The sequence below is a fragment of the Opisthocomus hoazin genome, chromosome 2 (genome assembly GCF_030867145.1).
Source record: "Opisthocomus hoazin isolate bOpiHoa1 chromosome 2, bOpiHoa1.hap1, whole genome shotgun sequence".
Classification (NCBI taxonomy): Eukaryota; Metazoa; Chordata; class Aves; order Opisthocomiformes; family Opisthocomidae; genus Opisthocomus; species Opisthocomus hoazin.
The window spans coordinates 28,707,450-28,724,328 of NC_134415.1; the positions used below are offsets into that span (position 1 = coordinate 28,707,450).

The 16,879-nt window shown below is 36.6% G+C and overlaps 1 protein-coding gene across 3 annotated transcripts in view; it reads right to left on the reverse strand.

Moving 5' to 3' along the window:
- USH2A (usherin) overlaps positions 1 to 16,879 on the reverse strand; it is a 389,400-nt gene that overhangs the window by 269,333 nt on the left and 103,188 nt on the right. For all 3 annotated transcript variants that reach the window (XM_075412995.1, XM_075412994.1, XM_075412996.1), the window contains one exon: positions 10,354 to 10,584. In XM_075412995.1, the coding sequence (XP_075269110.1) occupies positions 10,354 to 10,584 (231 nt within the window). The remainder of the gene's footprint in view (positions 1 to 10,353; positions 10,585 to 16,879) is intronic.

Consider the following 16,879-nt stretch of genomic DNA (forward strand, 5'->3'; position numbering starts at 1 on the left):
ATGAAAGAGGAAGGGGATTATGAAAAGTGAACATACAGTTTCATAGCCAATGCAGTTCAATGTCACTCTGGAGAAATTTGTCCCTACCTCTGCCACAAAGTTCTTATGCAGTGCAAGGCAAACCACTTCATCCAAACTTGCACAGAGATCCGTGGAAGTTTTAAGTGTTCCTAATTGAACAGAGGTCCGTGGATACTCTACTTTAAACACATGAACTTCTCTGAAAGCTCGAGTACTTCCTATGTAAAACTGAGCAGTCAAAATTAGGAAGGACTCTCTGACACATCCAATCCAATCCTCTTTTTTCTTTACCATTCATAAAAACAAAACTAATAATCTTAGTGTTTCTTTACCATTCATAAAACAAAACTAATAACCATAGTATTGTAAAAGTGAATATCAATGATTACAAAGTACTCAGATATTCCAGTGAAAATAGCACAGGAAAAAAAAAATTAATCTTCATTTACTTGCGAATTAGATATGTATAGTAAGACAGGCAATAAGCCATATACAGAACAGTAAGAATTCTTCAAAGGCAATAACTGGTCCATACCATACGCAGAACCTTTGAATAAGTTCATTTCTAATCAATTGATTACATGCCATCTTAACACATAAAAATAACCAGGTTAAATCAAGTTCATGCTGCTTAATTTTACTCCATTTTCCAAGTTCTAGGTGTTTAATTTTGCAACCTTAATTTTTCCCATATGCACTAGTGCAGACAGCCTTTTTTTTCTCCAAATTACCACAGTCTAATCCTGAATGATAGTTTTGTCATAATGGAATTATTCAGTCTATGATCTGATTGATTTTAGACCTTAAATACTGAATCTTAACACACGTAAATTTTTAATCCTTTAATTTCTCTATTCTGCCAGTAATTGATAAGGACAGTCATACTTAGACAAGGTCTTAATTTAATCGTCCTGAAAATCAATTAGAAGGTGAAAAGCTTCCTTATATTATTATTATGAAAATTTCCTGATCAAATTCACAATGCAATCATAATCAATGCGTGACTCTTCACACGCTTTTAGTCAATACATAATTCAGTAGTTATATCGTCACCATTTAAAAACACAATACGGGAAGGAACTTGTGTATTTAAAAACAGGCATAATTTAAAAGCTCAGTATATTTTAAATGCAATGTCTCCCTCAAGACATCGGACTAAATAACCCTTTATAGAAGTAAGCTAGATAAGCACCAAACATGAGCCAGAAAACATTAATTTCACGTGAAGCATCTCACCAGCCAATATAGAATTAAACCTCTGCTTCATCCTTGCTGAATACTCTCCATAGAATCCAAGAACAGAAGGAACAGATAACATTCTTCCTGTACTTGTCCATAAAACTGCTCCTCAAAATAAATAAATAAATCATCTAATACATACAAGAGCTTGTCATGCCACATCCCTTCACGTCACTGAGTATCCTCTTGTAAAACAGGATCCTTTTGCCCATAAACAGGAACCTTTCTGGAGAGGGTTAAGAAACAGGCTTTTCTTCAGTGTAATGGCACTTCAAAGCGTAAGAAAAAAATTGGACAATTTGGACAAAAAATTGAATTTATCTATCATTGGGAATTAAGAAAGAATTTTGAAAAGAGAGACAGCTTCAAAAATAAGAGAATTCCTGCCATTCTGCCTTGGACTAGCCAATAGTTTCCAAGCAGATGCAGTATAACTGCACCACTAAAAACACATGAGCATTTAGCAGCATTACTCTAGATTAAAATCTTGGCCAAGTGTCACTGTTAGTGCCTTGTGGCCTTAGCACAAACTGAAAATGTCAGAGTTCAGAAATGAGAAACAATAGAAATTTGACATTTATATAAAGTCAAAGGTACAGGAATATTCCTTTTTGACTATTACTTCCCTTCAAATCCCTCTCTTTAAAACCACTTTGGGTTACAAGTTCAGTTATAGCAGCACATAAGAATCGTACAAAAATCTTACCATGTACTGAAGTACTGGTGTGGAAGACCCACAATTGTACTAGCAAATGAAAAGCACTGGAAATATTTGGTTTTCTTTCCGCTATCTCTGTGCCATCAGGTATTTGAGTCAGAATTTCCAGAGGCCTTCACACATTCACTCTAAAAGATGAACATCCATCGAACTACTGTTTTCTGTGCTCAAACCTGCTTCAAGTTCTTTCTTTGCTCTGTATCGTTTCAGTCTTTGCTGTAACTATACAGTCATAGTTACATGAAATGAGCCTCCACTTAACACACATCACACAGATCTCTATGCAAAACTTCAAAGAGATGCTTGGCACCTTCCCCTGTCTCCTTTTTTTTTTTTTTTATTTAATAAACTTCACACATTTGTACAGTTTCTACCTTCTAGCTTTTTCTTCATGTTTGTTCTTTTCAGCAACGTTTATTTCCCTGAACACCCCTCCCAAGAAATCCCTCCAACTTGCACCTTTTCTTAGTGGCGCACAAGCACAAAAGGAATCCCAGAAGATGTCCTGCCTGAAGCAAAACACAGTGCTTCCATAACTGTTTATTTTCAGAGACATATATGAGGGTACCCACTACCCTTGCTGTGCACAGAAGAGGCACAGAGAACATAACGTCTCCTTGAACTCTCTCCTTCTCTTCTTTGCCCTCGTAAACACAGAATATAATCCCACCTTTGGCTTCTTCAGTGAGCTGAACAGATACATGAGAACTGCATTCTTACTGAACAAAGGCCAGACTAGATACTAAATCAAAAAATATTTTTTTTCACAGTCACTCTCACTAAATTCAATGAGTATTCCTTGTGCACACTCCTATACAGAGTTCCTGCATCTAATCCTATCAGCATTTTGTTTGGAGACAAGCATGAAAATTAAATACCAAATATACAGGTATGCTTTACTGGTGGAAATTAATTTTGTCTAAAATAGCTTGGTACATAGGTGATTAGAGTCTTAGATTAGCTTATAAAAAATACAAACTTGGTAGAGAGTTAACTACTTGCATTACCCTTGACTAAACACATGTCCTTTGAAACAATTGATAAAAACCTTCTTCTGCTACTTTTTAGGTTTGTCACCTACATAATGTCCACTACATTTCAAAACAGTGAATCATGTTTGCACATAATCAACAGAAGCACAACTAGAGTTGTGACAAAAGGGGAAAAACTGTTGTTTTATAAAGTACAGGTCATGTAGTGTATTTATGATAATCAGAAGACCCAATTCTGCAACTGGTTTTGCACAAGCAGACAGCTGAAACCACGATCTAGTCTGGGAAAAGGCTTTCCCACTGGCAGCTAGATATAACAGTAGGAAAGCTACTACTTTTACAACTTCCACAGTTGGGACTACTACATACTCTGAAAGTCTGTGCAGACAAGCAGAAAAATTTGTTTTTAACCATGCAGTGCACAATGTCACACAACACTGGCAAAAATGTACTTTGGCACTAAAGCCAAGAAGATGCAAAAAAAAAATTGCAATTGGATGCCAAAGCTTCTGCTGCATAGTTGATCTGTTAAACTGCAAGAAGTAAATATAAGAAATCATACAGATGGGGAGAATCTTTTTTCTTCTCTCTCCTGTAGTGGCTACAATAAATCTTTTCTACAACAAAAAAGATGGAAAATGCAGATACTTGATACTGATAGAATGTCCATGCCTAGCAAAACCAGCTCATCTTAGTGAAAATATTACCCCTGTAACACTGGCAAGGTCAGCATCAGCTTGGCTTATTTGCTGCCTAAGTCCCTGTTGTGCATGTTCAAAAATGTTTTAAGTTGTTTTGTTCATAAAGCAGCACAGTTCACTTTGTTGTGCTGGATCACTCCTTTTTCTCTATACGCAGCTCCTCTCTTGCTCCCTATCTTTAGGCTTCTTGGGATTTAGAAGGAAGGAAGAAAGGAATGTGTTTTTCAAGATGAAACTGTGAATTCATTTTAAGTACTCGGACAAAATTCTACCTAAAATGTCTTTGCAAACAGTTCTCAGGCAGAAAAACGGATGGTTCTCCTTCTTACTGAAGCCAGCCACTTGACAGTGATATAGAAGATCTTCATCTTCCTTTCACAGAAGACCAAGACATGGGTTCAAATCATTCTTTTGTGAAGACAAGAGGAGAAAATGTAAGAAATTAGCATAAAAATTAAAAGAATTTCTAAGGAGACGTCCTGCAGCAACAGCCTAAACAGAAAGGACACAACAAAATAAGAGCTCTCCAAGAGCTCTTTAGTGCATGATTTAAAAGTCTGAAAAACGAGTGGCACTATCAAAAGTTCCCTGAGCTATGAAGTGTGTTCTCCAAGTCAGCTAAAAAAATGCCCTCTCTTCCTTTCTCTCTCAGTATTAGAAAGCTTGGTGTACGAATTTCTTTTGTAATAGTTTTTCCCTCAGAAAATCTTGTTTACCTTCTTTAGTTCAATGTAATGAAATAAAAAAGGATGATTGTTCAAAAAGCTACATAAGGAAAAAATGCCAGCAGAGAGACAATGAATACCTAAAGTCAAGCTAAGCAAAAGGTCAGATTTCTCTCGTTCTGTTCCAGTTCTCTTCATCTCTTTAGGGTAAGGCTGAAGCAAACAAATTTAATAACCTTTGCTATAGAGTTGTGTCTAGAGACTAGGGAAACTACAGACTGCTCAGCCTAATCTTTGTCCCCAGGGACACTATGGAGGAGGCCACATTCAGACACACGAAGGACAAGAAGATGATTTGGAACAGTCAACATGGATTTACTACAGGCAAATTGTGCCCAACCAACCTGATTGCCTTCTATGATGATAGGACTGGCTCGGCAGTCAAAAAGGAGAGCAACCAGTGTTGTGTACCTTGGCTTTAGCAAGGGCCTCAACATGCTTTCCCATAGAAGCCTTGCCATCAGGCTGGAGAAATAGATGGACCACAGGTGGACTATAAAAACGGACGAAAAACTGGCAGAACAGCAGAACTCAAAGGCTTGTGACAAGTGGCACAAAGCTCAGTGGGCACCATTTACAAGGAACTGGTACTGGGCCCAAATGCTCATTCAACTGTTCTTTAAAATCTGCACTGTCAGAGCTTTCATTTTTTTTTTTCTCACAACAATGCATTCCTTTGCTCAACTAGCCTGAATATTTTAGAAAAAAATTCTTGTGAGAAGCATCTACCCTGCTATATTTTAAGCTTATGATGAGCACATTGCTTCTTTACTCACAGCAGACATTGAGAGAAGTTCATTCACTTCTTTTAGCCTACACATTTTTATATACTTTAACACCATTATCATGTCTCCTTTTAGTCTTCATTTTTCTAAACTAAGCCATTTTCTTCAGCCTTTCCTCTTACATTGTTTTTAGACCTCCAACTGTGTTCATTTCCTTGATATTCAGTCGTAATGCATGCCATAGATTTCTGTTGGGATGCTAGAAAAGGCCTGTCTATTTGGCTTCATACACTAATGAAAATGTTTGTGCCTTTTACTAACTATGAAATGTTTGCTCAAGATTATATGGAGTGGAATTTGTTTTACATTACTGCAAAGAGTGTTCACTGTGATGAAGAGCTATGGGGAGATCCAACACTGAATGACCACAGCCGTTCTCAGCACTTCTGCTCAGAACAAATGTAAACGACGCTGGTGCAGTGTTCCATGGCAAAGTCATTAAGAAACATCGTTACTGGAAAGATTCTCCACTCTGAGAAATGTGTGTGTATCTGAGTCAGAATTTGGCAGTAGAAACACTAGCACAGATATATTTTTTTTAAATATACATTTTTAAGACCATTTCATGACACTAAAAATGTCATTGTAAAAAGGTCTACTTGTAATGCTGAATATATGAACATCTTACCTCATACGGTTATTTCCTAATTATTACAGAGCTGAATTTGCATCACATACAGGTTGGCAAAGACTACGTATTCCAGGCAAGACCCACTTCTTTTTAAGTTTAGTATCCTATTTTAGAAAACTTGGATTCAAAGCAAGGCCAAACACAAAAGTTTCTTCAGAGCGGACTGCATTTTGATCAATATTAGATGTATAATTTTCTTTTTAAACAAGCAGCGTCCCAGAGGAGTCACATGGAAATAGTAAGAGCTAATTCAACCTTTTTAAAATATCACAAAGAACATGTATACTATTTACAAAGCCCACTACAATGCCACTGAATTGTCAATTTATGTTCAATGCTATATTGGAAAAGTAGTCTTATTTTGAGAGGTCAGGAGGAACGTAACCTTCTACACAACCATCTTGCTACTACGTGATTTCTTTCTTTTGTAACAATTGAGCCACTCTTTACACAGTGAGCAATTCTTACATACTCCTACAGGTACACCTATTTTTTCTTCATGGAGTCCAACTATATCTTCATAGAATGGAGTCAAGGAGCTTTTTCATTCATTCATGTGTCCAACTGACGGCAATTTCTATCTTTTCTATCTTTTCTATAACTATAATAGGCCCTACCCCATCAGCTCTGCCCCAGACTTTCTGAAGGCATAGTATCCACCAATCTACTCAATAGGCTGCACATGTGCTTTCTCAGGGAGCCAAGTTTTCAAAAAAGATGCTCACCTCCTTTCTGTAAAATGAAAAGTTACAGCTGCTAACCCTCAGGAGATGTATTTACGAGTTATTAATCCTGAACAGAAGATAGTGCCTCAAATTAAAACCAAATCTGATCCTAAGCAGGGCTCATTTACACAGGTCCAAATTCATATGTCAGTTTTCTTTCATCCATTCAGGCACCTTAAGCCCTAACTCTCAACCAAGGAGAAAAAAGGAATTGAGGAAAAACTCTTTTCATAAATGGACCTCTTGGCTTGTTGTCTATATTCACACACACACACACTTCTCAGTTCAACATGCTATTTTCCATGAACTTTATTCAATGATCTCAAAGAATCTTACTTGTAAGCCTTGGTATGCCTCTGCTAGAAAGCACAGAAGACCCTACCTTCCCTGCAGAGCAAACTATTCTCACCCATTTGTTAGGTGTGAAAGCCAGATTAACATGACATTGTGCTCATTACCTTCACCCTTAGGCTTTTTTTGGACTTAGCCATTAGAGTCAGTCATTAAAGAGATAATACAAATAAAATTTGAATTTCAAAGATATTCAGACACCCGGCTATTTACAGTTCTTTGAACTCTACTCTTCCCTGTCTACACCCTGTATAAAACGGGCAGTACCTCTCTTGACTGCTAGAGAACCAGAAAGACAAACACAACAGCGTTCCTGCAGCATTCTGACTGCAGACCAACAGCCGCAACACACAAGCTGTGCTGATAAAGCAAACCACATGAAACAACTAATTTGTAAAACCTTCTAGCCATTTCCAGAGGGCCTTTTAAGTATAAACACCTGCATTAAGTAGAATCTGAATTTCAGCTCCCCCTCTACTAAATCAGAACGATAGCACTTTGCTGTCTCATGGGGAAGATACAAAGATAAACACCTGAATACCCCACTCTTCTGAGTGACGGGAGACTGAGGAGTTCCTTAGCTAAAACAGGAACACTAACTGTTCCTTTGCCTGGTGGTTTTTGATAATACAATGCAAGCTGTTGTATGTCAGAACTTCAAGGGATACGAATAAGTATTAAAAATAAAGCCTGCACCTTCAGTGAAATTATATTACAGATGCCTAAAACACTTCATAGTTTGAAGAGCTGAGAAGTTGCGTGTGGACACTTCTGGCAGAAACAACCCTTTTCTTTACCTAGGTTCCTCTCATCTAATGTGTACATGTAATGAGCACACCTTCCTGTGCAGCTGGAGGCTTTCTTACAGACAGAAGGACACTGCTTAGTTAGCCAGTACTTATTGACTAACTTTTTTTTTTTTTAAGATTAATTTGGAAAATTTCCCAGATAATACATCTTTCCCTATTACTTGCACCTTGGAGTGTAAGAGCAGCCAGGGAGGTAGTGAGGACAACTGCATTTATTAGCAATGAATAAATGGATCTATCTTTTTCTGGATCAGCAGTGGGAGATCCCAGACACACTAAGTAGAATCTGTCTGCTGACTGACACATACAAACTGGCACACTTTTGTGTCAAAAATGCACACAGCTGCAGGCACACTAAAGCCGTTGCATCTATAGAGCACAATTGCCAACTGCTTATCTTCAGAGATGGGTAATAAGAGAGGATCTTCACAACAAAACAAGTGCAGAGTACAATTAAAAAATATTTTTCATTCCCATAAGTGTCTGTCTTTCTAAATTGTCCTGGATTTGCTACAACTTTCCCTCCATCGGGTTTTGGAAGAAGAACTGATGATCTAGTTTGAAAAACACAGATTTATATTTCTCAAAGACTTTACTGAGTTGCCAAGTACCTGAATTACATGTTTTTAGGTACCAAAACAGGCCGATTTAACCTGACTGTCAGTCATTATCAGCAGATGTCTGGACAAATTGCCTAGCATGCTTTGGTTCTAGGTCATTTCCAGATACTCAGACTAATAGCTGGTCAAAAAGAAGGAACACAATCCAAAGCGATAATAAATTATATTTATCCACACAGCATTATCAGCCATCAGGTGCCAATATGAAGGGAGCTTCATTTTAATATCTTCTCCCAACTCTCTCAAATCACCTTAGCCATCTCAGTAAAACTTATTCAAAGCTTCTGTCTCAGCTTGTGGAGCATAAATGAACCCCAGACTGAATTGGCATTCGAGTAGATTAGTGTTGGGCTTGCCTGGCTACAAATAGTCAGGTGTGTTAACAATGCCAGTAGTGCAACACCCTCTACCCCAACACTTCTGATGAGAAGTCGGAAATTCAGTGATATTCATAATTCTTTACCTGACTGATTAAACTATTTAACTATACCACAGTGATGGGTCTGACTGGAGCTCCAGCGAGAAAAACTGCAGCTCACATTTCGTTTGGTGTTTAGATCATCACAACTGACAACAGAAGAAACACATCAAAGATTTTTTTACTAAGTATATGGTAAAGGGTGCAAACTCTGATGTCAGAAAAAACACTGAGCAATTTGGATGAGGAAAGTAGCCCAGCAGCTGTTCCTACAGATTCCCGCACAGAGACAGGTTTTGCAAGTCAACACGGTGTCAATATTTAACTAACACATTATCACTTGTTATTATTTGACTACCAGTCAAGAAAGCACCTAGCAAGAAAAATAATGGAAGTGATCTGCAACTTTATTTTTTTAAATGAGATTCAGTGAGTGATTATAGAGAAGCAAGGCGGTGATTTTTGTTTTAAACAAATCTGAATTTGCACACACATACTTGCAAGTACCAAGATATCTGTGCTCACATGTTCTTGCCAGTTATGTATGGTGACCCAGCAGACAAGAGACTGTCAGCTGAATGCTCTTCAAAATCTGCAGTATTCTTTTGTGTGTCCACAACGCTGCGTGGTTTTTGCAGCTCTTCTCTGTCTTAACAAAGAAGGCTTAGTACCGGGTTTAGCTATATTGCACTGTGGTGTGGTCTTCGCACCATCACCATGCCATCTAATGCCTGCTCTTGCTGTTGCTTGAATTCCTTTTGGATCTCCCCTTGCTGCTGTCAGTCTCGTGACTTGAGATATATACACACTCCCCTCTACCCCTTCATACACCTTTTCTTTAAAGAAAAACCCAACCTTCAGGTCTGCCTTTTCAATACTCATATTTCATGCACACCAATGCAATATTTCACTTAAAGACCTTTACAACATCTCATGCATGCAACCAGGTTCATTTTCGAAAGAAAACATACTGACAATATCTTTGCTTTATCCCAGAAGTGAAGACATTAGCAAATGATAAGAATCACAGAACATAGGATAATTGGTCTGTTTCGACCTGAATAACTCCCATTTCCAAAATAACTAATCAAAAACAGAGGAGATAATACCCAAAGGCCCAGAAACAGCAGCCTGCTGCCAGATTAGCAGGCTTTTTTCTTTCCTTGACAAAACAAACTGGACCACAACACTAATGTTCTGAACACGGAAGGGAGCGCTTTTTGAGTGCTTATGCAACCTCGAGAATCCTCAAAAAGATACCAGAGAAAATATACCTTTGTATTCACAGTAAAATAATCGAAAAGTTTTTATCCCAGAATAAATAAAAATCCTTCTTATATTTACCACCAGGAAATGAGCCAAACATGCAGCAACATTCAACGTCATGTACATCTCTGTCCAAAGGCAAGGGAATACAAATCCCACATGCCCAATAAAGTTTTCCACAGGCTTTTTATGTGAGAATCGAAATAGCCCATACATCACTAACAATCACATTATGCTCATGAATTAAAACCCACGGATTTTACTATGAAAATTATATACAAGACGATAATAAATGGTAAAACAATTGCTGAGTACAAATGGTACATTTTGTAAGTCATTTAAACTCATTTACCTGTAAAGTAAGTATTGGCGGGGAGAGTGGAACTAGCAAATCTGTAATACCCATTTCCTGGGAAACGGATCCCTTTCATTACTTCTGTACTCAATGTAGCTAAAGATGAATCCATCCTTTCCACCTGGTAGATGGGAGAAGGTCCATTAAGTTCTTCAGGTTCATTCCAATTTATCTTTACCGTTGTGCTGTTTATTCCTTCAACATGAGGGGCATTAAGTTTTCTTGGAGCTGTGCATAAAAAAAATTATCTAGGTATCATTGTCCATAATACTTGGGAAACTACATATTGCACATAACGTAATTTTTGCAAAACATCCCGCTTCAGCTTTTGATCATCTTAAGAATAAACACAGATATACATAGAAGCTTAACTAGGAAAAAAAAAAAAACAAACCAAAAACATTCTTAATCCTTATAAGAACTTACAAGAACCTTACTTGTTTATTCAGGCTTTGGATAAATGTCTCTACGTATTACATCAACATTTTCTTCCGTAATCTTTATAAATCTGAATCAACTTCTTCATAAAAAGTATATTTGTATTCCTTCCTTGATTAGCCTCTCATGCCATAGGCACTGTAAGCATGTATCTGTATGACTTTCACTATTAGATTTGAGTGAAAGACCAAAGGAGAATCTGAACAGTTAATTAACTCTTGTTACATCTCAGCAGTATGGTACATGACAACACGAGTCTTTCATCACTGAACTTCTCCTCGTCAACAGGAGAAGAAGAGCTATCCGTCCACAATACTGAAGGCCCATCAGGTTGTTTTTCTCATGGAGCACACACAAGATATTAGCATATGTTCAGATAATTATCCAGTTCAATAAAATCATCCTCTCTAACTTTTCTCCACCAACACTGGAGACACTTACTTGCGCAGTAAGACACCATATAAGATTGTTTCCACAAAGGTATCAGAATAAGACAGTTTTATGTTATTACAATGATCCTCCTATCATTAAAACCAATACTCTGATATTCTTTTAAACATTCCGATAGTGTTGGTCACTCTATAGCTGAGTTATGAACGATTTCTTGTATATTTTTTTTTAAATATTGTACAGTAAGCCACTGGAGGGCAGCGTGACCTGTTTGGATAATGGCATGATGGCCACACGGGTGAGAAAGAAATGGACCATCCCTGAAACAATAAAAGACATTATCTGGAGAAGTACAAGAACACTCTACTACCCATAGAATCTATATCCGTCTTAACTTGCCTTTTTTCCCTCCCCTTCTTTCCCTGATAAAGAAAAGGATTTAACAACAGAAACTTCATTTGTACCCAGGAAGTGAAATACAATGACAACTTGTAAAAATCACTTGTTCCCATAATGACATAGTAAAGAGCAATAAACGCCTTTCAAGTACAATAAAACCTGAATTAAAATATGGGCCTTCGAAATCTGACATATCACTTCACAGCACAGCATTGTACATAGTGCAAGTTCTTTAGAGAAGGAGAGATTGCTTCATTTAGAATGAATTAATAACATCCTTTTAAACAGTCATGCATTTCAAAGATCATTAACATATTTTTCATTTTTTCTATTTGTCTGTAGTATGCTGTTACAGTTTTTCTTTCCTTCTTTTTCTTTGCCCCTCTCTAACTTGATAAACATTCTTCTTGAAGAAAGCAGGGAGTGGGGGAACTGGGAAACTGCCAATGACACTATGTGCTGTAAATTCCTGCTTAGACATCATTTATGACTTCACAATCTAATTAGTATCTCACGCTATGGTAGAAATTTACAATGTCAAAACTGAAGTAATGCAGCATGAGGTCATAAGCTTTCCTGCATAAGTCGGGCACGGCACTAATGAATTGTGGTATTAATGCACAAGTTTAAATAGAAAACATGGCTTAACAATCAAAACTTCACCTTTGAGGGAACCAGTGTACGTCAGCATTTTAAATGCGAACATAAGAGGTTGAGCCCTCCAATTCAGCTTACTGATGGTAAAACAGAAATGCTAAAATTCATTATTTCTAAAACACATACAGCTAACTAAAACCCATGACAATAACTATATCTTCCTTTAAAGTCTCGTATTAATAAATGGCAGTTACTTGGACCATAATTACGGCATCTCTGATACCCAAACCTGAAGCTTTTATAGGGCTTATGCAATTAACTACTTAAATGCATCGTAACACTTGCTTCTCTGACAGGGAAGTATTGATTTTTTAATCATTTTCAAGTCTCCTCTAGCACAAATAAATGTACTACAGTTACAGTTAATGCACTGTGTACACGCATTAAACACTGGCATGACACAATTTATTATTTTGTGATATATGGAACAGAAGCCTACCCTTTCAGAAAGTAACATCCTTGCTATAACATTAGTATTTAAACTAGAGTCTCGTTGATGCTTGAGAATTCTTGCGTGTCAAGACAGTGGAAGACTGTACTTTATAGGTTACATAAGAAAAAAAAAAACCGCCACACCACACAAAACAGGAAACCAAACTTTGCACAGGGACAGGACTGAAAATAAATCTGTAGCACTAGCCCAGCAGGGCACTAAATGCTGAAATTAAAAATATTCAAGACTAAAAGATACAGTATATATTTTCCTAAAGGTGTCACTGTGGTACCTGTAGCTACTTTCAGAAAGATGAATCGACTATAATTTTTACCTATTTAATTTTTTTCAGTCACGTTCTGTTAAGACACATCTGTCATAATAATGAGCGCACTACATTTTAGTGGATTCAAAGTCACATTTTGTGTATTTTAATTATGTAGTTTTAATGTCTTGCTATATAATACATATTTAATACATTATTAAGCTAAAACAGTATTTAAAAGCCCATGATTGCTGCATGCCATTGTGTAGCAGAGGGCACAAAAAAGACCAATAAAGACAGATGGTCCATACAGCTTATGTTGAAGTCATATATCTAAATATAGATGTTGCTACACAGGTCATTACAAATAAGCCTTTCCCATGTGTGTATGCACACACATGTACACAAGAATGAAGTTGGTAAGTAAAGAGCAGTTAATTTTGTTTTGTTTGAAATAATATCATTTTAGTTTTAGACTCCAAGACAGATGCCAGCATTTCGTTCTGAACAGATGGTAATTCCATCTAATAGTGCATCTCTGTATTAGTAAGGTCTGTTGTGTATACAAACAGTAATAAACACTAGGTAAGGATCAAAATAAATTTTAATTGTTGACATTAAATTCTGGCAGCCACGGTTCTAAGGATACAATACTGCTTTCTCAAGTCTGTCAGGTTTACTAATACACTGCTAAAGCTTTTCCATACTCTGCCAGATTCTTATCCCAGGAATAACATATTTACACTGTGGCTAAATTTAACAGGCTTACATATGTTTGAATAACTACTGCTCAGCATACTGTAGAGGTAGATATTTGTGTACCCTTCCATAGAAGCCTTCAATTAGCCACTCTGAATAGTTCAGGAAAGTAACAAAAAGTATACAGTTTTTAATTACTGCTCAGTTGAATTCAGAATACATACATACAAGTTAAAACAGAAACGTTTGGCAAATTTGAGGACAAAACCTTAAAAGAAAGTCTATTTTTTTTCATCTTGGAATTTACCTCGCAGGAAAAATTACATCCCTCACTATTGGTCATCTTTTCATTTTTGCTGAGCACCCTGAGATTGCCACAGAATTTCTGGTATGATCTTTTCTTTCTCTGCACTTCACAACAGTATCAGTCATTTAAACAGTAAATGAGTCAAGAAATAATAATTTTATCTTCTGACAGTATTTTGATTTTTTTAGAAGATTCCTTAGAGTCCATTTTGGACTCTTCCCCCAAACAGAATACAAATCACCCATAACGGACATCAAAAGACAACTTAATAACAGGGATATGTTACAATCATATTTCTTTAAAAATAGATATAATACACAGTATTTTTTGAAAATCATGAAAAATATATTGCTTCCACCATATGGGACAACCAACGACTCACCAACCGATTTAAGATGCAGCATATTGAGCTGACCATATGTTACAGTGCTGTTGAATGGCTGAGTGATTCATGCCCGTCACATTCTAGTATATCAATTAAAGCTCCTTGAAGTCTGCATGATTTGTGTCTCTGTTATTAAACCCTGCTAATTCATCCCACTTACACATCTGTTATAAATCTCTAGGAGTGCTGCATGATTCATGGCAATCTGTGAGCATGGTACAGCAAATTCTTCTCCTTGTAATTAACAGTAAATTGTTTTACTGCCATGCAATGAATTTTTCAGTTATATTGCAAATGAACTCCTAAATGCATGGTTCTTTCCTAAGAACTGACTTATATCATTAGGCAATTAAATAGTATTGCTTTGAACCAAAAGCTTTTAATCAAGAGGAATGCAACTTAAACGTAGCTTAAACCCCTTGCAAATTTGACACAGGGAGAAAAGAACAAACTGAGCTATTTTCTGCAGTATAATACGTAGTTCGTAAGGGAGAAGAAACAAACAACTTTTGAGGCCCTACTAATTTCCTGAAACTCAAAGCTGTTTAACTACAGCTTGAATGCTTGGCTAGACAAGTTTGAGCACATACTATTTATCTCAGAAGTTACTTAAGTCATCTGTCATTACAAAATTTCTCAGATTACTTTACACCTTTCTAATTGTAAAACAGTGTCTTTATTCTTGAAATAAATAATTGGATAATTAGCCAAGCTGAATCATCAGAGGATTCCAATGCTGCTCAAGTGTTCTTGTCAAAGGTGAAGCAAATTCATTTCAGCTTTGCCTCTGCAGCTTTCTGAAGAGGCTTTGATTTTTTTTCCTGCTACATTCTTGGCAGCAGCCTCAAATTCATGAGTCCATACATCAAGTCAGTAGTTTAACAACAAATGAAATTAAATTCAAAGAAGGGAAACTAATTGAAGGACAGCAACAAAAGTATTTGGTAATGTGCTTTTTAATATGGCATGCCACATTTGCATGATAATTTTTCCTTTTTAGCATGGAGCAGAAACTGACTAGCTTAATGAGGGATTATTCAAGACAGGAATGAACAAAATGCATTCATAACTAAGAACAAAGATTGTATTATGAAACGGAAACAGGCAACTGCCGAGGAGTAACTGGATGATTGGTTTATGCATTATGAATAAAAAGGTAGAAAAATATTTATATTAGTATTCACTAATAACTATATATACAAGATTGTTGTAATTAAAATTATAAATTAACATATTAAGAGTGCTTGTTTAATCACTTTGGGTCCTATTCACAACGAAGAGACTTATGTACATGCATGCAAACCAATCTATGTTTTCAGGCCAGCAGCAAATGGCCCTCATATTTGTCCTCTGTAACAAAGGAAATATACAGTACTTACTACCTTTTTATTGTGTATTTGTGATTTTAAAATTGAGGCATAACTTTTTGTAGAAAAGCAGTCTACAACAGTTGTAAACAAATGCTGGATTGCCATGACAAATGGGTTGAGGCTTTTGAAAAGGGCTTGCACCGGATCTTATTCATGAATGGAAAAAATGGACAAATTACTCAGATTAAAAGTGTAATCGAAAAGAAAATGACATCAAGGAATGTAAGACAACCCAGAAAGCCCATCAGCATCATTACCCCAGCAAACCCAGAGGCAACTCCAAAGCCACCAATACAACTGCTTGAGAAGTCTGCCAAGAAGCCAGATGCAGCTGGTACTGGAAGAATATCTTCTACAAATTAGCTTCTGAACCCTGTAATTGCCATCAAAAGCAAAGGATCAGGAACATAATGTGCTGGTATAAATGGCAGCAATCACAAAGCCATGCTTTGGTGTCTCTTAAAAATGCTTTTTAAATGAAGTTTAAAAAAAAAATGAAGAAGGGCAAAGGAAAGACGAACTTAATTACAAGAAATAAGCTCAGTCACACAGTAGTTAATGAAACATAGCTGTATAGGTTGTTTAAGGCACCCTTTGACTATCTGATTTGAGAGGGGTAGGATAAGCAATTGTACTAGTCCAAGCACTCACATGGCTAATTTCATCCTGTTGAAATGTCAGAAATTGCTGGGGAAAAAAAGATGCTTCTCTGCCTGACTGAAAAATTTTGAAAACACCCATGTTTTGTCTTGGTAGATGCTGCAAATAATAATGCAAGTAATTAATAATTTTATGCAAACACATTGCCAAAAAAATCACTTTTCAGGGATCAGGTCTTTCACTGGTACCAGCTAGTACAGTTCTATAGATTCCACGGTACCAGCTCAGAATCCTACACAATATAAAACCACAGAGCAAAAAGTGCTTTTAAAAATAAAAAAATAGCCTAAGATCTGGTAACAACAGGCTGACAGTCATTCTCAAAAATAAACAGGAATTTGAACTCAGCAGAACCCGGAGAAAGGAATAAAGTAGAATGTGGTTCTAGGTGTTGAGATGAAAAATGAGTAATTACTGTCCAGTATTCCTTTCAGTTACATACATATAGTTGTTCCACTTTATCATCTCAGGGTAGCAAACACAAAAACGAAGCTCAAATTTGCTTTCAAACCAAGTATTA